The sequence below is a fragment of the Canis lupus genome, chromosome 6 (genome assembly GCF_011100685.1).
Source record: "Canis lupus familiaris isolate Mischka breed German Shepherd chromosome 6, alternate assembly UU_Cfam_GSD_1.0, whole genome shotgun sequence".
NCBI classification, from domain to species: Eukaryota; Metazoa; Chordata; class Mammalia; order Carnivora; family Canidae; genus Canis; species Canis lupus.
The window spans coordinates 63,725,676-63,751,042 of record NC_049227.1 but is presented as its reverse complement, the minus strand read 5'-3'; the positions used below and the strand labels follow the sequence as shown (position 1 = coordinate 63,751,042).

The 25,367-nt window shown below is 39.8% G+C and overlaps 2 protein-coding genes across 2 annotated transcripts in view; one reads left to right on the top strand and one right to left on the bottom strand.

Moving 5' to 3' along the window:
- The window catches only part of SSX2IP (SSX family member 2 interacting protein), a 119,158-nt gene that overhangs the window by 57,808 nt on the left and 35,983 nt on the right, over positions 1 to 25,367 (bottom strand). The window lies entirely within an intron of this gene.
- On the top strand, positions 18,801 to 19,773 carry LOC479969 (RNA transcription, translation and transport factor protein-like). The gene has a single exon (XM_038541544.1). The coding sequence runs from the start codon at positions 18,879 to 18,881 to the stop codon at positions 19,593 to 19,595; it is 717 nt and encodes a 238-aa protein (XP_038397472.1). The 5' UTR covers positions 18,801 to 18,878; the 3' UTR covers positions 19,596 to 19,773.

The following is a 25,367-nucleotide window of genomic DNA, read 5'->3' as shown; positions in this document are numbered from 1 at the left end:
AAAATCAAGGTGTCAACTGAGCCACAATTCCTCCATAAACTCTAGTGAGGGTCTGTTTCCTTGTCTTTCTAGCTTCTAGAGGCTGCCAGCATTTCTTGGCTTGTAGCTCCTTTCTCCGCCTCCAAAGCCAGCAGCCTAGTATCTTCATACCCCTTTGTGATCTCCCCCTGTCTCCCACCCCATCCTTCTTTTCCTTATAAGGACCCTTGTGACCACATTGGGCCCATTCAGATAATCCATGATAATCAGCCAAAAGGCCATTCCCTACCTCAAGTTCCTTAACTTAATCAAACCTGTAAAGTCTGTTTTGCCATTGTAATGGAACAATCTCATAGGTTCCAGGAATTAGAATATAGGCATTTGGGGGTTGCGGGCATTATTCTGACTACCAGGGGTGTGGAGGAGGAAAGTGGTTTAGAGTTTGAGCTCTGGTTGGCTAAGGGAGGATGGGAAGGCAGCAGGGCGAAGACCTGATCCAGTAAAAGTTTAAACAAGATTATTATGAATGCTGTGTGGAAAAATGGAAGTGGTGATGTCAAAGTGAAAGCAAGAAGACCAATTAAGAGGCTATTGTGGAGGTTCAGGAGAGAGATGATAGAGTCTAGATGCCTAGACTTTGGGAGAGCAGCCACAGAATTTCTCTGTGGCTCAGAAGCCTTATCATAAAATACAGTCAATCAGGGCCACACTGGGTTAGCAACAATGCCTGTAAGAGATTCAGTGTAGTACTTAATTCCAAATAGTGCTCAAAAAATGGTAGCTATTATTTTCATTCACTTTAAGTTATAATTTTAAAACATAGAGCATTTAACAAGTAGATGAGTAGATGAAATCTTAAGGATTAAGGAAATGAAGCCCAGTAAGGAGAAACAACTTGGCCAAGCATTCCATGCTAAATTAACAGACTGATATTAAGCAGTATTTCAAGAGAAAGTAAGGACAGAAAATCACTTCCCATCATCATTACAGAAACGAGAAAGGTAGCTCAAAGCCCACTGGGATGCAATGGGGAGGACATGGAGAGGGGAAGGAGGCTGATCCTGTGAAGTGCAGAGGCCTTGTTATGTGGGGACATGCAGAGGGTCTCCAAAGGCCTACTTTCAAATGCTGCTACTTATTGACTCTGTGATTTGGAGCATGTCATTGATTCACTCTTTTACCTCATTTATCTTTCCTAAAAATGGGCATAGTATCATACTTCCCAAGGTTGTCATGAAGTTCAAATGAGAAAAATGTAAGATAGAGCATTTTGTAAGCTGCCAAGCCTGTAAAGTTAAATATTATTCTCTACTTCCCAAGCAGTCTCCTTTTCATTCACTCCAATCTTTAAAGGCATTTTCACAATGGTTTTAGATGGACTAGGAAGCCTCTGATATCCCTCCTAGCCTGGTCGGTCCAGCAATGTTCACCAGTGTCTGCTCTGAGTGCATCAATATCTTTCTTCAAATGTTAATGTCCAAACACAAAATGTGTTTTCTCCAGTAATATAGTTCTGAGGTTTTTTTTTTTTAAGATTTTATTTATTTATTAATGAGAGACACACACACAGAGAGGCAGAGACACAGGCAGAGGGAGAAGCAGGCTCCACGCAGGGAGCCCGATGCGGGACTTGATCCTGAGTCTTCAGGATCCTGCCCCAGGCTGAAGGCGCGCTAAACCGCTGAGCCACCCGGGGTGCCCATAGTTCTGAGTTCTATTTCTCTAAGTTTTTTTCTGCTTGCAAATTCATTTGTTATAAACTGGAACTGAGATGCAATAAAAATAACTGTACTCTCCCAAAAGATAAACTAGATTGGAAGCTATATGCAACTGGGAATAATTTATAACAAAGTCAATTTAAGGACATAGTTAGCTGACTAGCACCTATATGCCTTACATAACAGTTCAGTTCGGCTTTAAAGAGCGTTAGCTGTAACAGAGCTTTGAGGCCACATGAGTCAATGCTACTATCACCCACAAGGTCAAAGCTAAAATAATAATAGTACCTTTCAGCGTGCACACATGTGAACTACAATATGTCAACCTGAGGATGGTTTCCCTGATCAGCAAACTGCAACTACCTGCTCTGAATACAACACAACACCCTCCCTCCTTCATGCTTTGTTTTCAAGAGTTCTCAGCTGTGAGTATATCAAGTGCTGTCTAGGACCAGGCCCACCTTCTCCCAAGGGAGAGCCCACTGTCTGTCTTCTCTACAGAGGCCAGGATGGAAATAAATCAGCCATTCAATACGTCTAATCAGATGAAAGCCTGTTCCCTGAGGGATGACCTCAATCCCACAGTGAATGGAGAGCAGATTAGCATATCACAGATCCCAGGGCACCAGACATTGTCTGGTAAACAAAATGAAATTAGAAACACAGGAGTATGACACAAAAGCCAAGACAAATTAATGCTTTACGTGTTTTGTTAATGTTTATCTTTGTTTAAATGTAGATTTTTGAGACAAGTGGTGAGTCATCTGCAAATAAATGTCTGGTTAGACTACAGTGTTGGGTGGAAGTGGGGATTTCTCACTCAGTAAAACGTGAGATTTAGATTTCACAGGTGAAAGCTTCAGAACCATTGAAAATAAAGATGACTTCCTCCCACTATCAAACCTTGGTTATAATTGGTTTTGTCTTTAGTCAGAGCTTTATTATATTGTAGGTATATGTAGAGCTGGAAGGATGGAATAAAGAGTCGGAAAAATGAGACTAAAGATTAGCAAGAACTGCAGGAATCAGCAGTGGTCATGAGAATATGCTAAATGATTAGGTGGAGATTTTTCCACAATGTGGAAAAATCTGCAAGACAGGTGACATGGATTTTCCAAAAAATAAGATACAAGGGAAAAAGTAAAAGAGGAGAGGGAAATCTAAAGAATTAAAAAGACAATGAGACCTATCAACCTAATGCCATGTGTAGACTTTGGATCTTGACTCCAACAATGTTTAAAAAAAAAAAAAAAAAGTCTTGAGACAATTGGGGATATTCAAACACTGGATATTTCATAAAATGAACCCTCATTTTTAAAAGACACATACTGAATATGTATAGATAAAATAATACAATTTCTAAGATTTGGCTCAAATGATTGTTTATGACGGTTAAGCTTAGGAGATGGGTACATGGGGTTCTGTATATTATCCTCTCTACTTTTGTGTGTTAGAATTTATCCATAATAAAAACCTATTTTTTTGAAGATTTTTTATTTATTTATTTATGAGGACACACAGAGAGAGGCAGAGACACAGGCAGAGGGAGAAGCACACTCCACACAGGGAGCCCAAAGCAAGACTTGATCCCTGGACCCCAGGATCACACCCTGAGCCAAAGGCAGACGCTCAACCGTTGAGCCACCTAGGCGTCCCTACAAACCAGCTCTAAATAATAAAATGGAAATTATTCTTGTTAGAAATACACTATTGGGGGGCACCTGGCTAGCTCACTCAGTAGAGCATGCAACTCTTGATCTCTGGGTTGTGAATTCAAGCCCCACATTGGGTGTGAAGCCTACTTAAAAAAATAATAAAATTAAAAGATAAATTAATAATAATAAAAAAGAAACACTATAGTCTTCTTTTTTTAAGTAGGCTCCATGCCCAGCATGGGGCTTGAACTCACAACCCAGATCAAGACCTGAGCTGAGATTAAGAGTTGGATGCTTAACTGACTGAACCATCCACGTGCCCCTACATGACAGTATTTTTTGAAGTGTTCTTATATAAAGGCATTGTAAAAATCAAAGTCCGTAAACAAACAAGCTCTCTTCTAAATGAATTAATAAAGATAAAGTGCTTAAAACAATGCCAGGTACACTTACATGATGGGTGTTCAATAAATGTTAGCCAATTCTTATTTTAAGTGTAGTGGGTCTAAATCTTAGCCTATAAATACAAGTGTATAAGAAACAGAGCTTTATTTTTCTACAACTGAACATAATGTCTCTTTTTAAAATACCTTTTTTGAAATTTAAATTCAATTAATTAACATATAGTATATTATTAGTTTCAGAGGTAAAGTTCAGTGATTCATCAGTCTTATATAATACCCAGTGCTCATTACATCACACGTCCTCCTTAAATGTCTCTTTTAAAACTGCTTTCTATCACGACAATAGAAAGACCTGTCAGTTCTAAGATACTCTCAAACTTTTCCCTGTAGTTGTGTCTAAATTGCAGAAGTATCTAGAGACACCAGTGTTGGAGCTGGGGGGCATGGGGTAGGGGTAGTCTATCTCATCCTCAAGTCTTCTGTTCACATTTACCACCTGCTGAGACATCCATCATCCCATTTGACCCACTTGCCTGTGTGTTCTTTTCCCGGTCTTCAGGTTGAGTGGGTCACTAACTTACTTCCTCAGGTCCTTGGAACTCATACTATTGCTCCCACCCCAGTGGGCCATCTGTGAGTTTCTCCAAGGCTATTTCTTCCCTGGGACTCTCCTATTTTCTGAGGTTCTTTCTGAGAGAGCAAACACTGATCTCTTCTGAACCTCACAAATGTAGTTGGGGTTTTGTCCATCTTCATCCCTCTCTACCACTTCCCAGTCCAGGCTGAGCCCAGGAGCTGGCACAAGAACTCCTTTCTTTAAGACTTACCAAGACAATTTCCCATAGTTATTTCCACACTGCCTTCCCTTGCAAACTGGGGAGCCCTTGCTCTTACTCAACTGTATTCCCTCACATATTTTTCTGTGCCCTTTTAAAAATCAAATACTAGGAAAAGGTATCCTCTTCTCTGCTTCCTCCTATCATATTCCTTCTTTGAGACAATAGAGAAAGAGTAGCTAACTAAAAGGGGGAAAGCAAATGATGGGGGAATATGTCCGTAAGTATTTCAACTATTTTTCCTTCCATTCCAATGATGCATGAATGGAAAAAGACATATCTGGGTTACTTAACCTTTTCAAATTCTCATAATTAGTTTTGAGACAGCCTTGGCTGTGTTTCAGAACATCCAGACTGAGGGTAATATTGAGTGTCTGCCTTTAACTCAGCCACCAAAGCAATGATGAACTTTTCAATGTGGGCTTACAGGTACAAAGGAGATATACGCCCCACTATTTTCCAAAAAGACATAAAACCTCTTCCAACAGAGCTAGTGAGAGCAAATAAGTGCAGACCCGGAGAAATCTAACCAGAGAGCATTCACCGATTGCTGCACTTTGAATTCTCAGGTGGAGGTGCAAGTTTTGAGGAAGGCCTTTCTTTGAAACACCAAATAGAAGCCAGGAAAAGTAAATTTTGTGCTTTTAGGTCTGAGTCCTCTCGCTCTGCTGTACATTGGTGATCATACCATACTGGTGGCTTCAATGTTTTATGCATTGATGCATGCAGTACATATTTGTGAGTATCTATGTGCCAGGCACCACGCGAGCACTGTGCTAGCACCAAGAGTGAAGAATATGTCCTGTGCTTTGTCTCCTAATACAACTTGACCAGTCTATGCATATGAATTTCAAAAACTGTTAACTCAGGGTTCTGGCCAGAAACATTAGTTATTACGGGCTAAAAAAATATGTAGTTAGCAGACGTGCGACTAAAAAAAAAAAACCAAAAAACAAAACCCCCTTAATGGTGGCTTTCAGTGAACAGGCAAAGAATAGAATGAAAAGGCCCTTTATTGGTGTGTAACTGTGTGAACAGAGCATGGCGGTGAGGGCATTGGGCCATCTGAGTATCAGGTTAAATGCCACTGTGTTATTACTGGTCTAATGAATTTTCAAAGCATCATTCTAACGCAAATCCAGCGAACAACAAAGAGAAATTCTGCTGCCATGGCTGAAAACATTGCCACTACCAAGACCCTTTCTGAACCAGCATACACCCAGATGGGGTTACACTTCAGCCCCATTAGAGACTCCCTCCTCAAAACAAACATCTCTTTGAACCTATAGTTCTTAACCCAAGTTAAAGACCAGGAGAAAATGAACTCATTGTATTCTAACAGTAAAGGGACCTAAAGGTCAGGTATTTACCTTACTTCACAATCTCACAAATTCCCATAATTTCTAGCTCTCTGAAAGTAAAGAAGAATGTTATTCCCCCTCCCCCACCACCACGTATCACCCGTTTTCTCCACCAAAATGAAAAGCTGAAGGTTTGTTAAATTTCTATTAATTAGTAATTATGGGGTTTACAGCCCACTGAATCAGGTCATTGGTGAAAAAGAAAGGTCCTCTTATAGAAATTACTAGGGTTTTTTGTTTTGTTTTGTTTTACTATGGCATAATGTTCGAATAGTTAAGGATCAATGCTATTTCCACATAAAATTTAAACAAAGCAGGCATTCGGGTGAGCTTTCTTCTGGGGATTAGTGATTTTGAAAATTCAATATATAAAACAAAAGCAAGAAATACCTCTTCTCAAATACTTAAACTGTAGTATAAGGATTTTACAGACACCCTCTATTCAAACCTCTTTTGAGATGAATACTGTATCTCTGCACATTTGCCTAGGAAAAAGTGTAACTGAGGAAAGAAGCAGCTTCTTTGACTAAGAGCCATAAAGCACCTCTCTGGTGTTTGTAAGTAATTGGCAACCCCGTGTCCCAGCCTGCACCAGTGGAGACACAGAATGCCTGATTGGGGGGGGGGAGATGATCTGCTGGCTCAGCGTCTTCCTCTCTCACCCAAATTGGGTGCCTTGCCACAAAGTCCAGGGGCTTCAGTGCAGGTCAAACTGGGTCACCCTTAGGTAACTGTATACAGAGTGATGGTAACACACACTATGATATTATCACAGCCTTCAATCCAGTGACTACATTGCAATAGGGTATTTTGTTTTCTACTTTTCCAATTAGGTCAACGCCCAGATTTATGGCTCTCTTCCATTTTTGGCAGTTGGCTCTTCTTTCCTTGAAAAAGCAGCAAATCTGCCTTATACTCTTCATATTTTTGACTAGCAAATATGAAATTCTAATGAAAGTGATCTTATAGAGTTTAAATTCATAGCTGGGAATTCCTCTTTGAATCTTTCCAGGCTTGATTGGAAAAGGATTAGACTTTACACCTCTTTTCTTTCTACTGAATCTATTTATAGGGCCAGAAAAGACCTAGCATCCTGGTTTTCCAACATGTGCACTATGGACATCTTTCCCTGTCTTTCCAAATCTCTGGAAACTGATAGACACCAAAATCCACATTTATGTTACATCTGATGATGAGTATGGCCTTAACTAGCTGTTCTCAACACCTGAAGTTGCTAGATCTTTTTGGTATGGTTGGTTGGTATACTTCTCATACTGCTTTAGAGTTGATGATGCAGAGGAAGCCTTGTTCTGTGACTAAAATTAGAAATTCTGGCCACTTTAAGGTTAACACTAGATTCCTTTTTCATCATCTGTGAGAAAGTAATCAGATACCCCCATTTTTCACAAACTCTGGCGTGCTACCGTATGCCACCTGGTCTCCCTCTTTATTAATCAGCTTGAACAGCATGGGTTAAGAGATATTAAGTCAGTCAAGTTGATCCATTGCTGAGGTTTGTATAATTATTGTCCTTCCCTTCCTCACATCTGTCATTGTATTAGGTCCTGCCAAAGTTCAAATGAATTAGAAAATAAGACACAGGAGACTCAAAAATGGCTTTAGATTTGTGGCAAAACAGACTTGCCCAATTTCTTCCTCTTCTAAAAGTTTATCTACCAAGTGACTGGCTCAGACATTCAACCTTTCTGCAATAGGAACAAGCCCTGTAACTTATGACATATGGGAGAACGGACAGACATAGCCTTTGGAGGCTGGCAGCTCGGAAGAAAAGAGAGAGAGCAAATCAAGTATGCTCATTTCCATCACTTCCTTCCCTAAGGAGGAGGTAGTGGAGGGGCAGAAGGAAGTTGATTGTGTTTTTTTTCTCCCGGACAGTGAAGTGGAAATTCTTTTCCCTCTATGGGCACATGAACAGTGGGGACTAAGTTTTCACCTCTAACACACTAATAAATGCTGGAAGAGTTGAAGGAAAGCCAAAGGCATGTTTGGTTGTGTTGTCCAGGCTGCCCTTGCCAAGATGGGCTTGGCTGGATCTTATGGGGTAAGGTGGGTGTCAGAGCCACAATTGAATCCTCTCTGGCCTTCCTCCTGGCTAACAGTGCCTTCGCAATAACTTTCCTTCTTTCCTTCTCCTCCTTTATTCCATGCTAGACTTGTGGAACTCATGGCTGCCTAGGCCAAGATGACCCTTTCTCAGTGAATAAGCACTAGTTTTAGGAGGCAGTTTTAACTGGCTCAGTGCTTACTCTCTCACCCATATCTTACCCCAACTCAAAGGCCTAGCTGAGAATGTCTGAAGCAGACCTTGTAGCCCTGAACCAAACCTGATGGATAGGCCATGGCCAAGATGTCAGGTGGGGGCAGGAGGTTTAAACCCCTGCCTAGGCGATGCCTCTTTTTGATGCTGCTAGAATTAACTTAAACTAAAAACAAACAAAAACAAAAAACAAAACGGACTTCTTTAATTTATAAAGTGTAGTGCTTCATCTCCTCATCCAAATAGCATTCATTGATATTTTTAGAAGTCAGCTATCTTAAGAACAAGAGATGTTTCTCTTTGCAAAAGAAAGGAAAATGGACAAATGAGAGGAACATATTTTCAGAGAAGTTAATCATGTTTGTAATATCAAGTTTTCCTTTTTGACCTATCTAGCTATAAAGATACTTATATGTCTATTTGTAGATACATATATAATCTGCATATATTTACCTATCCTGAATTAAATAGCATTCTTAGTAAAAGCAGCAATTCATTCTGGCTGGTTTAAGTAGAAATATTCTTGAAAGAAAAATATTGAAAGATATAAGGTGGCTTGGACAGTCAGTATTAGAGGCTATGCAGTCAGGAATAAGATTGAAACCACACCATAGTGACTTCTCCAGTGGCTCACACTGTCAGGGATGGAGATAAGCTGCCAGGAACTCTCTATGGCTGCCCTTTAATGTGGGATATTTCCAATGCCACTCTCACAACGGCTCCATCCTTTGCTGTATCTGAACTTAATTTTCCTCACTTCTAAATAAGAGGTTTGCATGGATAGAACTGAGTCAAGGTTACCCTAACTGGAAGGAAGGCTCTAAGGATAACCTGAGGAACAGGGAATTACAATGCAGAAATTCTCCAAACAGGAACAGTTGTTCAGAGGCTATGTGACTGCAACATAACTAATGTTGCCTTCAGTCCACCCCCTTGGTTGTAATATACAAACCCTGCCCTTCCATACTTAGATTTCCCAGATCCTAATTTTAAGAGCCATATCCATCCCCTAACAAGAATCAGGATTTAATCAAAACTCCCTTCCCCAAATCCACACTTGATTATCCTTTCTCCTTTCTTTCCCACCAATGACCGCTTGGTTCTCTCCTTTTGTGAGTTTGCTAACTTCTCATCCAAAAGGCTGTTATTGTTTCTATTGTTACTGTACTAAGCTTTGGGAAGCATGGAGGAAGGAAAGAGGAAGGAGATAATAATTAATCCAAAAGTTCTCTGAGGGCAGGGTATTTTCAAGATAGAACTGAAGGCAGATATTATGTCCTATTGTGTTCTTTTCACAACAACTATTCTCCTGTTTGAGCTTTCCTTTTGAAGTTTGATTTCATGATGCATATTTTTCCCCAGGTGCCTCCTTCATTGGAAAAAAAGGTCCAAGTTATAACCCAAGATTGCTGCACCTGCCTTGACTCTCTCCCAGAGTTTCTTTGGGCTCCAGGCTTTCCCTAAGCTCAGTGCAATTTTCTGGTAGAAAATCATCCTTCATAGGAGGAAGCTAACAATCTCTATTTTCCTCTTTAAGTCAAGGATGACTCACACTAGAATGTGAGACAGAACAAGAAACACTATCACTCTTCATTCATTCATTCCTTTTTTCTTCATTTAATTACTCTGTAATCCTTATAAACCCAGAGATTAATATGGTTTATTATAGCAGTCTTAACATTCAAGAAGCATAGCCTAAGGGAATCCTACTGGTGTTCTGGGAGGTAAAGAAAAATCTCTCAAAGAACATTAAATGGGATCCTAACATATGTTGACCCTTGTTCAAATCCCCACCTTTTCTAGCCATTTCCCACACCCTGCCACAACTCTTGTGGCTCTTTCCTCAAACGTGCCCTCAAAACTCCTCTACATGTCAGTACTACATTATTTACTTTAGCTCTTGATCCAGTAGCTCCTATTTATTATTACATAGATACATATTTGGATAGAGGACAACTTCCAAAGAAATCAGTGTTCAGTCATAGAACTCTGTGTTAATGAGCATCCCTGAGGGTTCTGATGGGAAAGTGGGAAGAACAGAGGGAACTGCGCTTAGTGCACCAGTAAGCCAAACTCCAATCCCCTCCCCACCCTGCTGCCCACATCTGTCTCCCTATTTTTCATCGTAAAAGCCCAAAGAACAAGTTTGTGAAGACATAAATCTCCTTAGAGAGTGGAAAGGGAGGAGGAGAAGCTAAGCAGGCAGAAACTGAAACGTTAAGAAAAGGGATGGTAAATGATTGTGAATCCAAGTATTAGTCATTTTTGTCTGGTCACCATTCATTTATTCATTCTGTATGCTTTCATTCTTGAAACTGTCAGGTCAATAATATATATCAAGTCAGTGGCCCAATATTGGGAATTCAGCAATTAATAACGGAGAACGGGTCCATGCCCTCAGTAACCTCATTGTGGGTTCCCCTCCCACCCAGCCAGACTTTACCTCTTGCTCTCAAGTTGGTGTGCTCATATTAGCAAGGTTGCGCCCCCTGGCGGCTCCCTTCAGCAACAGCGGACACACGGAGCAGAAGTTGTCCCAGGCAGCTCCCTGCTAATGACAGCAGCTCCCCCAAATGCCTGGTACACGACCGGCTCCCATCAGGTTCTGTACTCATCACTTTCTCTTACGGTGTCTACTGACTCAGTGTTTTATGAAGGGCTTGACTCAGCACCAGAACTGAGTGTCTCAGCATCACCTCCAAGGAAACTGCACTAAGCTGTCAATGGACAGTAGCAATGCCAGATAGGTCCCTCTTCAAAAGCCTTTGCTCAAAGCCACTGGAGCACGTTGCTCAAACTTTAGTACTCTCCAGAATCTTAAAGGAAAACAGTGCTGTAGCCCCTAAGAGTGTGTCTGCAAACTCCAAGCTGAGAAATACTTCTTTCAGTAATGGCTGATCCTATTAAAACGTTCAATTATATATTATCATATAAGTTTTATTGATATACTATACAAAATAATTTCTTCTTGGGTCACTAAGATGAAAATATAAAAAAAAAATTAGTTCATAAATTATCCAGAATATATCCATTGGCTCCTCACACTGGAGAGTAAGTGAACCTCTATGCTGAGTAAGTGAACCTCACCCACATCATCTTACTCCCAGCCATCTCCTTCTGGAGCATCCTGAAGCAAGGCACAGAACACTGATTTGCTGATCACTGAACGTTGATGGTTTGGGGTGACATTTCAGTTCTCCTAAAAAGTGCTCTCAGGACTGACAGGTCCACAGGAAGGTAACTAGGGAATTGACAAAAGCTGAACTTTCTTCTTAGCTAATTTCCTCCCAGCCCTCAGAAGGCACAGGGACACCCACACAATTCAAATTCCAGAAACTACTTCATAGTCCCTGAGCATAATTATGGGTATATATTTTATTTTATTTTTTTTTATTTTATTTATGATAGTCACAGAGAGAGAGAGAGAGAGGCAGAGACACAGGCAGAGGGAGAAGCAGGCTCCATGCACCGGGAGCCCGATGTGGGATTCGATCCCGGGTCTCCAGGATCGCGCCCTGGGCCAAAGGCAGGCGCCAAACCGCTGCGCCACCCAGGGATCCCAATTATGGGTATATAATACTGCTAGCTGCCTACCTAGTGTCTATTCTCCCCTTCTTTATTACCAAGAGATTCCCAGTTTTGTTCAAGGTGACAAAGAGCTCAACTGCATTTCCCAGGTAGCTAATGGAGATGAAGAAACAAGGCTTTAGCCTTAAGCTAGAGCTGTGAGCAGAATTTCTGGGCAGGGCTTCTAGAAAGCTCTTTTTTTTTTTTTTTTTTTTGGCAGGGGGAAGATTGATTGATTTGAGAGAGAGCGAGCGCGTGCACACACAAGTGTGAGCTGGGCGAGGGGCAGAGGGAGAGAGAGAATTTGAAGCAGAATCCCCATTAAGTGCAGAGCTCATTGTGGAGCTAGATCTCATGACCTGACATCATGACCTGAGCCAACATCAGGAGTCAATGCTTCACTGACTGAGCCACTGCCTCTAGAAGGCTCTTAAAAGGAAGTGGTTTAGGTAGTCGAAACCCTTCATCTTACCCCTTCTCTATCTATGAAACTATCATTGTCCAAGGAGATGGCCATGAGCATGACAGTCACATGGCTGGGCACAGGAGCTGGGAGGAGCGTGGGTCCCTGGTGGCCTTACATTACACATCTTTTGTATATAGGCCCCAGCCACTGTTTCTGGAGGCTTCATTACTTACAATCAAACACAATCTCTAACTGACATGCTATTTAAACAAAACTTGCATGTTTTTCTTGCAATGGTATTTCAAGCAATATTTCTGTGAGATTATGCTGAAAGTGTGTTGAGTCTTGCAAGTATGCTGAAAGAATTTTTTTCTCTTCTTTCAAAATGAAAAATAGATTCATATGTGCTATATCTCACAGTTTTATTGACATAAAGTAGAATTCATATCTCAATATTTCTAAAGTAGCTCACACTACTTTGGTTTGTTTGTTTGTGGGTTTGTCTTATTCAAGATTCTCCAGAAAAATAGAACAAACAAGATATGTGTATAGACAGAGAAAGAGATTTCTTACAAAGAATTGGCTCATGTAATCATGGAGGCCAATGAGCCCAAAATCTGCCATATAGGCTGGTAGGCCCAGGAGAGTCGATGTGTAGTTCCAGTCCAAAAGCTGGCAGCCTGGAAAATTCCCTCTTGCTCCAAGTGGTTAGTCTTTTGTTTTATCCAGGCCTTCAACTGATTGGATGAGGCCTACCACATTAAGAAGGGCAATCTGCTTTAAAAAGTTCACCAATTTAAATGTGAATCCCATCCAAAAACACCCTCCAAATTAACATATAATATTAACCATTACAGGGTTTCTATTTTTGTTTATTTTTTTTAAAAGCAGACTGACTCTGGGATAAATGCAATTTCATTTGTGGTTTTGCCAAGTCCCTGGGGTTATTTTTTTCTCTTTGAAAGCATAAACAAGGTATAAAACTCATGGCTACCTCTCAACAATAATCATATCACTTCTGACTTTAAGGAAAAATTAACAGAAATATATGTAAATTAACAGTAAAGTAATAGTATTTATTGAAATTTCCACCACCACCCCTCAAAATTTGCTCAAACAGCAAATTCCAAAGGGACCAGAATTTGCTATTAATTTGTAATTAACCAAGAGAAAAGGTACCTACTTTGAAATAGAGCAGGGTGCTCCAGGATTTAGTTCTGTGCTGTAAGCCTGACATTCTAATTCTGGAATTCAATAATATCACACATCTTTTTTTCCCTTCAAAATAGTAATTTAAAATATCATATAGTTTTCTGCATCTGAGCTGTCAAGTATCCTGGGAGTTGCTGTCATCACTATACCCTATAAAGAAACCCTGGCTGGTCTGCCCACAGAAACAAAATTGTGTGTTCTACAAGGGATTTGGAACATCTTACATACATATGTTATACATTATATTTTTTGAAAAAAGATTTTAATAGGACATTCTTAAGGTTAAGAGGACAGCAAAGTCAAAGGTAAGATTAGCACACAAAATGTTAACCATATCTTCTTATATATGCTAGAGATGAGCCACAAGTCTGGCTCTAGTATTTCTAGTGGTAAAGAAGGTGAGAAATCCAATTGATTACATTACATATGGATTTAGAATGTTCCATAAGATAAAGTAAAAGGGAAACTTAATGTTCCAGAAAAGAATATAGTCTTTCTTGATTTTGAGTCTCCTACAAATATGAAATGTCATGGATAAGACCCTTCATAACATTCCTACTGAAATATTTATACCCTATGTACATTTATGACTTTCATACCACCATTTGTCTTAAAATACTGATTCTGGGGGAAAAAAAAAAACTCTACAAAGGAACAAAACAAACCAGCCTAAGTATGTCACTCTCTGTAGCTTAATCTAAGGGCAGAATTTAAACCCTAGAATAGTGATTTTTGAACCACGCATCCTGGATACTCTTGAATTCCAGAGAGGCACTTCCAGAGCTGAGACTGAGGAATCCAGGGGCTTGTTATCATCTACTACCCTTTTAATGTATTTTTGGATTTAATTTGCTAATTTGAGGATTTTGCATCTATGCTTATGAAGGATATTGGCCCATAGTGTTCTTTGCTTGTATGTCTTTGTCTGAATCCTGCTGGCCTTAGAAAATGAACTGGGAGGTGCTCCCCATCTTCTATTATCTGGAAGATAGTATGTAGAATTAGTATGATTTCTTTCTTGATTATGACAGAATTCACTATTATCATTGCCTCATATTTCTCATTTCTTTATCCAAGCCTTCCTTGGGTAAGGTTGACAGATAAGATATGGAATTCCAAGTTAAATTTGAATTTTAGATAACTAACAAATACTTTTAAAGTATAATTTTGTCCCATGTAATATATGAATCATATTTCTTTATTTTAATAAATTTATTTTTTATTGGTGTTCAATTTGTCAACGTACAGAATAACACCCAGTGCTCATCCCGTCAAGTGCCCACCTCAGTGCCCGCCACCCAGTCACCCCCACCCCCTGCCCACCTCCTCTTCCACTACCCCTAGTTCGTTTCCCAGAGTTAGGAGTCTTTCATGTTCTGTCTCCCTTTCTGATATTTCCCACTTATTTTTTATCCTTTCCCCTTTATTCCCTTTCCCTATTTTTTTTTAATTTTTATTTATTTATGATAGGCACACAGTGAGAGAGAGAGAGGCAGAGACACAGGCAGAGGGAGAAACAGGCTCCATGCACCGGAGCCCGACGTGGGACTCGATCCCGGGTCTCCAGGATTGCGCCCTGGGACAAAGGCAGGCGCTAAACCGCTGCACCACCCAGGGATCCCCTCCTTTCCCTATTTTTTATATTCCCCAAATGAATGAGACCATATGTTTGTCCTCCGATTGACTTATTTCACTCAGCATAATACCCTCCAGTTCCATCCACGTCGAAGCAAACGGTGGGTATTTGTCGTTTCTAATGGCTGAGTAATATTCCAGTGTATACATAAACCACATCTTCTTTATCCATTCATCTTTCGATGGACACCGAGGCTCCTTCCACAGTTTGGCTGTTGTGGACATTGCTGCTATAAACATCGGGGTGCAGGTGTCCCGGCGTTTCATTGCATCTGTATCTTTGGGGTAAATCCCCAGCAGTGCAATTGCTGGGTTGTAGGGCAGATCTATTTTTAACTCTTTGAAGAACCTCCACACAGTTTTCCAGAGTGGCTGCACCTGTTCACATTCCCACCAACAGTGCAAGAGGGTTCCCCTTTCTCCACATCCTCTCCAACATTTGTAGTTTCCTGCCTTGTTAATTTTCCCCATTCTCACTGGTGTGAGGTGGTATCTCATTGTGACTTTGATTTTGATTTCCCTGATGGCAAGTGATGCGGAGCATTTTCTCATGTGCTTGTTGGCCATGTCTACGTCTTCCTCTGTGAGATTTCTCTTCATGTCTTTTGCCCATTTCATGATTGGATTGTTTGTTTCTTTGCTGTTGAGTTTAATAAGTTCTTTATAGATCTTGGAAACTAGCCCTTTATCTGATACGTCATTTGCAGATATCTTCTCCCATTCTGTAGGTTGTCTTTTAGTTTTGTTGACTGTATCCCTTTGCTGTACAAAAGCTTCTTATCTTGATGAAGTCCCAATAGTTCATTTTTGCTTTTGTTTCTTTTGCCTTCGTGGATGTATCTTGCAAGAAGTTACTGTGGCCGAGTTCAAAAAGGGTGTTGCCTGTGTTCTCCTCTAGGATTTTGATGGAATCTTGTCTCACATTTAGATCTTTCATCCATTTTGAGTTTATCTTTGTGTATGGTGCAAGAGAGTGGTCTAGTTTCATTCTTCTGCATGTGGATGTCCAATTTTCCCAGCACCATTTATTGAAGAGACTGTCTTTCTTCCAGTGGATAAGCTTTCCTCCTTTGTCGAATATTAGTTGACCATAAAGTTGAGGGTCTACTTCTGGGTTCTCTATTCTGTTCCATTGATCTATGTGTCTGTTTTTGTGCCAGTACCACACTGTCTTGATGACCACAGCTTTGTAGTACAACCTGAAATCTGGTATTGTGATGCCCCCAGCTATGGTTTTCTTTTTTAAAATTCCCTTGGCTATTCAGGGTCTTTTCTGATTCCACACAAATCTTAAAATAATTTGTTCCAACTCTCTGAAGAAAGTCCATGGTATTTTGATAGGGATTGCGTTAAACGTGTAAATTGCCCTGGGTAACATTGACATCTTCACAATATTAATTCTGCCAATACATGAGCATGGAATATTTTTCCATCTCTTTGTGTCTTCCTCAATATCTTTCAGAAGTGTTCTATAGTTTTTAGGGTATAACTCCTTTACCTCTTTGGTTAGGTTTATTCCTAGGTATCTTATGCTTTTGGGTGCAATTGTAAATGGGATTGACTCCTTAATTTCTCTTTCTTCAGTCTCATTGTTAGTGTATAGAAATGCCACTGACTTCTGGGCATTGATTTTGTATCCTCTGAGCCATATTTCTATTAAACTATTATTCTTTATCTGAAATTCAAATTTAACTTGAGTTAAAATCACGTAAACATCCAAAAACTCATCCATGAAGTTTCATAGTAGAATTATTCTTTTTTTTTAAGACTTTATTTATTTATTCATGAGAGACACAGAGAGAGGCAGAGGTATAGGCAGAGGGAGAAGCAGACTCCCTGTGGGGACCCCAATGTGGAACTCAATCCCAGGACCTGGGGATCACGACCTGCACCAAAGGCAGATGCTCAACCACTGAGCCATCCAGGTGCTTGTAGTTGTGTTATCCTTAATAGCCAAACAGTAAAGACAACCTGAACGTTGATAAACTGATGAATGGATAAACAAAATGTGGTATTTCCATATAATGAAATATTATCAGCCATAAAAAGGAATGCAGTGCTGATTCATGCTGAAACACCAACAAACTTTAAAAACATTATGGTAAGGTGAAAGGAAAGAAGCCAGACACACAAAAAAACCACATGTTATATAATTAATATGAAATGTCCAAATTGGCAAATCCATGAAGACAGAAAGGTTAGTGTTGCCAGGGGCTGAAGGAAGGGTAGAATGAGAAGTGATTGCTAGGGGCATGGGGTTTCTTTTGAGGGTGATGAAAATATTCTAAAATTAGACAGTGGTGATGGTCACATATATGATGAATATACTGCAAACTACTGCATTGTAAAGAATTTTATGGTAGGTGAATTATATCTCAATAAAAAAAAAATAACATTGAAAAATTCAACTAGGCACCATATTGTATAATGTGTTAGATCTGGGTGCCTCTGATTAGTGAAACCCAAGTTACACACCTTGCTCTGGAACCACAAGGGAGTCTGGGAAATGCTACTTTGGGGCTTTTAAGTGGAAAATGATGAAAATGCATAGAGGAGGTCTGAAACACATGGAACACCTTCAGATGGCAGATGTCTACTTGATTCTGAAGTTGAAATGCCTGGGCCTGAAAGTCTCTGCTGCTTGCCAGCTGTGAGACTAGGGAAAGCTACAGGGGTATCCCCTGCTTTTTGAAAGTTCACATTTCACCACTTCGCTTTTACAAGAAAGAGCTACATTAGTGCCTGTTTTGGCTAACTGCAAGAAATCTGAAGAGTCTTTTTGCCTTTATGTGAAAAAGTGAAAAGTGAAAGTCGCATTAAGCGCCCCGATGGTGCAGGGGGGCTGTCACAGAGGCCACGCACCCCACCCCGCAGCTCAGCAGCCCCGCTGAGCTCCTTCCCCAGAACTACACTCAGCAGCTTGGCGTCAAGCGCGCAACTCTGAACTGTGTGAGCATCTGTGCTTTATCTCAATTTATTTCGTGCATCTGTTAGCAAGATGTGTCCTGAGATATCAGAAAAGCCTGAGAGAGGTTATTTTTGGGGGTCTGGGAACGCTAAAAAATTCTCCCATACAAATGAATGGTAATTGTTTCTTCACTCTGTGCCATTTTGGCATAGGAGGGTAGGAAGGCTCTACTTTGGGATAGCAGAGGAAACCTTGTAACCATCTGTGTCTCACTTTCCTCATGCATAAAATTTGTCAATACTGGTATTATGATGGCTTCCCAACTCCCTGTTTACCTCGGCTTTCTCCCTGCTGTCTCCATTCATAGAACAGCCAGAGGGATCCTTGTAAAACCTAAGTTGGATTGTGTCACTTTTTTTGCTCCAAACTCTTCAATGGTTTCCTAGACTACGCAGAGTAAAAGGACAGGGACTTATACTGGAGGAGACGCTTTCAGAAGTGGAATCAAAGTTGAGCAGGACACAAGACAAGAGAGATAAAGGGAAGAGAGGTACAGATAAAAGTGGTGGAAGGAAACTGCCAGGAAATCCTAGAAAACAAACCTTCACATTTTCTAAACCCTACAGGAAAGAAAATGAGTAAACAGAAGAAGGGGCTCTGTGGTGTTAGAAAAGCTATCTCGAATGAATATGAAATAAAAATGAGCCACAGAAAGGAATCAAGATCAAATCCTAGGGAAAGTTATTATAATTACAAAGAGAATAAGGAGCAAGAATTACACCTTGTGGTCAATAAAGCACAGAAGAAAGATTGTGTCTTTAAATAGATAAAATTGGCCCGCACCTCCTCGCCTCTCCTCTCCCGGCCGAGGCCTGGGGGACCGGAGCGAGACGTGGGGACCAGGTTCCGACGCAAGCTGATGGCCCTCGACTACCACAACCCGGGTGGCTTCAACTGCAAAGATGAAACAGAATTTAGAAACTTTATTGTTTGGCTTGAAGACCAGAAAATCAGACACTACAAGATTGAAGACAGAGGTAATTTAAGAAACATCCACAGCAGTGACTGGCCCAAGTTCTTTGAAAAGTATCTCAGAGATGTTAACTGTCCTTTCAAGATTCAAGATCAACAAGAAGCAATTGACTGGCTTCTTGGTTTAGCTGTTAGACTTGAATATGGAGATAATGCTGAAAAATACAAGGACTTGGTACCCGATAATACAAAGAATGCTGACAACGCAGCTAAAAATGCCGAGCCGTTGATCAATTTGGATGTAAATAATCCTGATTTTAAGGCTAGTGTAATGGCTTTGACTAACCTTCTTCAGATTCAGCGTCATGATGATTACCTGGTAATGCTTAAGGCAATTTGCATTTTGGTACAGGAGCGCCTGACACAAGATGCAGTTGCCAAAGCAAACCAAACAAAAGAGGGCTTGCCTGTTGCATTAGATAAACACATTCTTGGTTTTGACACAGGAGATGCAGTTCTTAATGAAGCTGCTCAAATTCTGCGATTGCTGCATATAGAAGAGCTCAGAGAGCTACAGACAAAAATTAATGAAGCCATAGTAGCTGTTCAGGCAATTATTGCTGATCCAAAGACAGATCACAGACTGGGTAAAGTTGGAAGATGAACATTTTAGGATTTCAGCTTCTCACCTGATTAGTACAATTGGGAACCATGTACGCTCTGGCATGTGTTTGGAAATCAAATGTCACATTTTCAAGGGACGAATCCTAGAAAATTGACTATGTTCTCAAGATTTACCATCATTGTTTTTTTTCTTTAATAAAGTTCAGGAAAGTGGAAAAAATAAATAAATAGATAGATAGATAGATAGATAGATAGATAGATAGATAGATAAAATCTGGGCAGCCCAGGTGGCTCAGTGGTTTAGCGCCACCTTCAGCCCAGGGCGTGATCCTGGTGACCTGGGATCCAGTCCCACGTTGGGCTCCCTGCATGAAGCCTGCTTCTCCCTCTGTGTCTCTGACTCTCTCTCTTTCTCTGTGTCTCTCATGAATAAATAAAATCTTTAAAAAAAAATAGATGAAATCTATAGCCTATTATTTCAAAACAAGTTAAGATACATTCAGAAAAGAAGATACATGAGAAAACAGAATAAATTAGATTTGGTAAAACACGGAAGTGAGATGACAGGGCTCAAGTACTCACTATGAAGAATGAAAGAAAAATTACTTTAGATACGAAGTCTGAAGTAGGAAGAACACAGAAAAAAATAAACAAATAAATATGTCTTAAGAAAAGTTGAAGGTGAGAGGTGCCTGGGTGGCTCAGTTGGCTAAGCATCTGCCTTCAGCTCAGGTCCTGAGCCTCCGGATCCTGAAATCGAGTTCCACTCGGGCTCCCTGCTCAGCAGGAAGCATGCTTCTCCCTTTCTCTCTCTCCCCCTCCTCACTACTCATTCTCTCTCTCTCTCAAAAAAAAATTTTAGAAACCTGAAAAGTTGAAGGTGAAAAAGAGAAACATGTTAAAAATAAAAAATATATAAAGGAGAGAAAGTACAAATACTTAAAACAGGCAAAAAAGATCTGTACAGAAAATAAGAGCCATTGAAGAAAAAGAACACAAGAGACGAAATACTAAAATCTATAATTTGAGGGAAAAATTCTTGGAAAAAAAATTGAAAGCATACCATGAAAGAGGATACCACTTAACTGACATTATCACCCCAAGATGACCAACATGGCATGGATAATTATCTGATTTCAAAGGAAAAGAAAAAAACCTTTGATCATCCAGGCCAAAAGAGCAAGTGCCTTATAAAGGAATGAAAATAGATTGTCTTCAGACTTTTCAGAGGCAACACTTCATGCCATAGAAATTTGAATAATGACATATTCTAGATACTTGGAGAAAGAAAATGACAGTCAAGAATATTATATCCAGTAAAATGACTTTCAAGTATAAAAAGCACAACCTGGGAAGCCCTGGGTGGCTCAGCGGATTAGCGCCTGCCTTCAGCCCGGGGCATGGTCCTGGAGACGCAGGATCGAGTCCCATGTCGGGCTCCCTGCATGGAGCCTGCTTCTCCCTCTGCCTGTGTCTCTGCCTCTCTCTCTCTCTGTCTGTCTCTCATGAATAAGTAAATAAAACTTTTTTTTTAAAAAAAGCACAACCTGTTATCAACATGCAAGAACACAGAGAATATTGTTCCCCTGAGCCTTTCCTGAGACAGCCAAAGTGATTCCAGGGATTTTTAAGCATTGACTGGTGGTAAGTTCTGAAGATGGTCATTCCCTGTTGAATTGAGACTGATTGAGGACTGATGTGAAGAGAGTATTATATGTCATGGTTGTATGCTGTGATAACATAGATATAAAACATTTATTCTTTTTTTAAAAAAATATTTATTTAGTCATGAGAGATACAGAGAGAGGCAGAGACATAGACAGAGGGAGAATCAGGCTCCCCATGGGGAGCCCGATGCAGGGCTCGATCCCAGGGCCCTGGATCATGACCTGAGCCAAAGACAGATGCTTAACAACTGAGCCAACAGATGCTCCTAAAGCAACTATTCTTAACAAAAAACAAAAAATGAGAAAGGAGAATAAAGATAGCATTGCAAAATATGCATAACTATTTTCTGTAATCATAATTGGTGGTGATAGCATCAGTATTGTTATTGAGACTCTGATGTGGGGTAAAGTGAGTGAATACTGAGGAGATATTCTAATCCTATCATCCACTATGTTCTTGAGAACCAGAATTCTATTTTCTGAGATTTTATTTATTTATTTGACAGAGAGAGAGAGCAAGAATGGGAAGCGAGGGAGGAGCAGGGGCAGAAGGAGAAGCAAGCTCTCAGTTGAGCACAGAGCCTGATGAAGGGCTTAATCCCAGGACCCTGGGATCATGACCTGAGCCAAAGGCAGATGCTTAATCAACTGAGCCACCCAGATGTCCCAAGAACCAGAGTTCTTAATGAAAGAAAGGAGTCTTGAAATTTATAGTCTTGGTATGTGAATGGAAAATGTCAGTATGAACACATGAAGTATTTAAAAACAAGTGTGTGTGTGTGTGTGTGTGTTTCTGTATGTATCTACTGAAAAGCTCTAGAAACATGGACCAACTCGGGTACCTGTGAATACCCTAATGTTCAGACCATCATTTTGAAATACTGTTTCAAGAAATCAAGGCTTCTTGTTTTTGGAGAACTGGCTGATTTCAGGTATGGGGCAAGAAATACACAAAATGAGCCCAGAACATCCTGTCATTCCAGACGGTAGGGAACCTGTTGAAGACCACAAAGTTGTTTCAAAAAGACAAGGGCTGACTTGAAGAGGTTTCCACTGTCAAAGTTGGAGTAATTTGAGTTTCTGTAATGATAATAACTACTATGAATGCAACACAGAAAATATATTTGAATTGATGAGTTCATACTGATATTTTTAAAATATGAAAATAAGTGGTCATCTTTGGAGGATCATAGGGAAACAATTTGTTACTATCTTGAAAACTGGTAAGTAAATGGAAAGAATCAAACATTTATCCTGCCTTTCCCATATTAACTTTACTATTCTGTAACCAAATAGTAGAAAAGGAAAGCAATGCTTAATAAAATTATTCCAGGTAATAAGTGAAAAGTAAATTATATAATTTGAATGACTAATTATGAACTACCAGTGCATTCATGTATCTAGAAAACAAACAGAAATGGCTGCTGATATCCTAAAAAAGAGCCATCCAGACATTACGTGCCTCCTGATGAAATAACACACTATGTATACTCTCACTAAAGGAAGAGAGCTTGAAAAAAAAAAAAAAGGGAAGAGAACTTGAATCTTGCCAAGCCTCTGAATCCAGATTCCAATCTGCAAGAAACAGAGGACAGTGGAACATACTGAATGCATCATAAGGATGCAATCAGCAAAGTTCCATAGGTCAGTGATTCTCAATGTGTGGTCCCAGACCAGCCACACTCACATCACCTGAGAACTTGCTAGAAAAGCAAATTCTCAAGCCCCATCCTGACCTACTGAATCAGAAATTCTTGAAGTGGGGTCCAAAATCTGTATTTTAATGAGCTCTCCAGGTGATTCTGATGTGCATTTATGGTTTGAGAACCAGTGCTACAGGTCAGGTGTCCAGGGTTCTTTAATCGAAGTACAAGAAAAAGAAAAGGGTGGAAGACAAGCTATAGATTAAGAGATATATCAAAAAAATTTTTAATGAATAAGACTAAATTACAGTGTCTAAGGACCTCCATTTGGGTGAAAACCCATAAAGAACCATAAAGACATTATTCATACAAAGTCAACAGCATGGTTACTTTTGGAGAAATGTAGGAGGTTATAACTTTACTAAAGTCAGAGCACATGAAAGGATCTCTGGAGTGCTGGCAAAATTCTATTTCTTCACCTGGTTGATGATTACAAGAGTGTTCAGCTGATAATACTTTACTAAGCTATATATTTGTTTTGTGTGGTTTTTCTGTATTTTTATTTCACAATAAAAAGTTATAAAAAATTACTGTTGATTGAATGACATTATTTAAACCTCTTGGGCCTTAGCTTCTTTGCCTGAGCTATGAAGATATAGCTTCATGCTCACTCTGGAACTTTATTTTACAACCCAAATAATGTTGACCTTATAGTAGTTATTTGTCATGGTTATGGGAAATGACTGCATACATTATAGTCCTCTAAGCCAGTACTTAAATCATGTTTGGGGAGTGGAGAGAGCAGAAAGGACTGGCTTAATTTTTACAATAATTGCCTTTATACTCGCATTTTCTCTTCACAACTGCCTGAGAAATACACTTTCTCACCAGAAACCCAAAAAAAGAGGAGAAAGCTGTAAAGGTGGGACCCTCTAAGGCAGTAGCACCTCCTTGTTCTTTCTCTCAGGAGGATATGTATTTAAAATCACTATCCTGCTTAAGATTGGGATCATCACACAGGCAAAATCCACTGAGAACTGGCATGAGATTCAGGGTGCCTGGTGGCTCAGTCTGTTAAGCGTCTGACTCTTAATTTCAGCTCAGGTCATGTTCTCAAGGTTGTGGAATTGAGCCCTCTGTAGGGCTCCATGTTCCTCATGGAGCTTGCTTAATATTCTCTCTCTCCCTTTCTATTCCTCTGCCCTCCCTGTCTCTAAAAAAATTAAATTAAAAAAAGGAAAAAAATAACTGGCATGTAATTCAAAATTGGATGATTTCTTTCAGCCCTAGCAAGTAGCTCTGAGTGATGCTACATGACAAGGTCCAATCCTATGGATGACTGAAGTGGAGACTCAGCAGTAGAACTAAACTCAAGTAGCAAGAACCTTCATGGGCTGTTTTCCCCCTGACTGGCAATGATCCAGCCAGACCTATACAGCTACCAACCAAGGAAGTGTGTATCCATGGGTCTTAGGGTTTGTGTGTAGACAAAGGTAATTATGAAGGAGCTTGAAACCACTCATGTGGTTTGGGAACATTTACATTCCTTAATTCTCTTTCTCCCTTTTTTATATAAATATTTATTCCTTTTATAAATATTTTAATGTCTGTGTTTTCTATTTAATTTGTATATTAGTTGATTTTTATTATATTTCATAGAAATATCAGTCTGTGACTGCTTGGAAATGAATGCCCCCCCACTCCCCAACATGCATTTGCCACAGATAATTTGAGATGCACTGAAACATAGACTATATTAAAATTTTAAAATTCCGTCCATTAAAAGGCATCATAAAGAGTGAAAAGACAAGCCACAGAATGGGAAGAAATATTTGCAATATAAAACACACAAAGGACCAGTATCTAAAATACAGAGAGAGTTCATACAATTAGAAAAATGGGCAAAAGACTTAAATGGTCATTTCACGTAAGAGGAAGGCCTGATCACTAACAAGCATATGGAAAGGGAGCAATTCATTTAGGAAATGAAAATGAAAACCACAGAGAAAAGCCCATGGTCAGCAGATGAGCAAAAAATTTAGGTCTCTCAATTCTGAATGTTGGTTGAAGTATGGAAGCTCTCATATATTGCTCATGAAAGTGTAAAATTGGTGAAATCATTTTATGAAAATCTTTGACATATGAATCTACCAAAGCTTTAATACACACATGCCCCATGAGCCAGCAACTCTACTCCCAGACAGTCTACAATATTTGATGCAAGTAAGTCAAAGGGCAGGTAAAAGAATCCTCAGAGCAGCATTATTTGTAATAGCCCCAAATAAAAACAACTTAATTGTACATCCAACACCTGAAGAATGGGTGAATTCTTAAATACATACACGGTGGAACATTAAGCAGGAATGAAAAAGAACAATCCAGAGCTTTACACAGCACCCGGGATGATTCTCTCAGACATATATAGTTGTCATAGGGCTTCATCCTGGTTCCCTCAAGGGAGCACAGGATGCTTCAGTGGATGAACCAGTCTATAAATTCAGA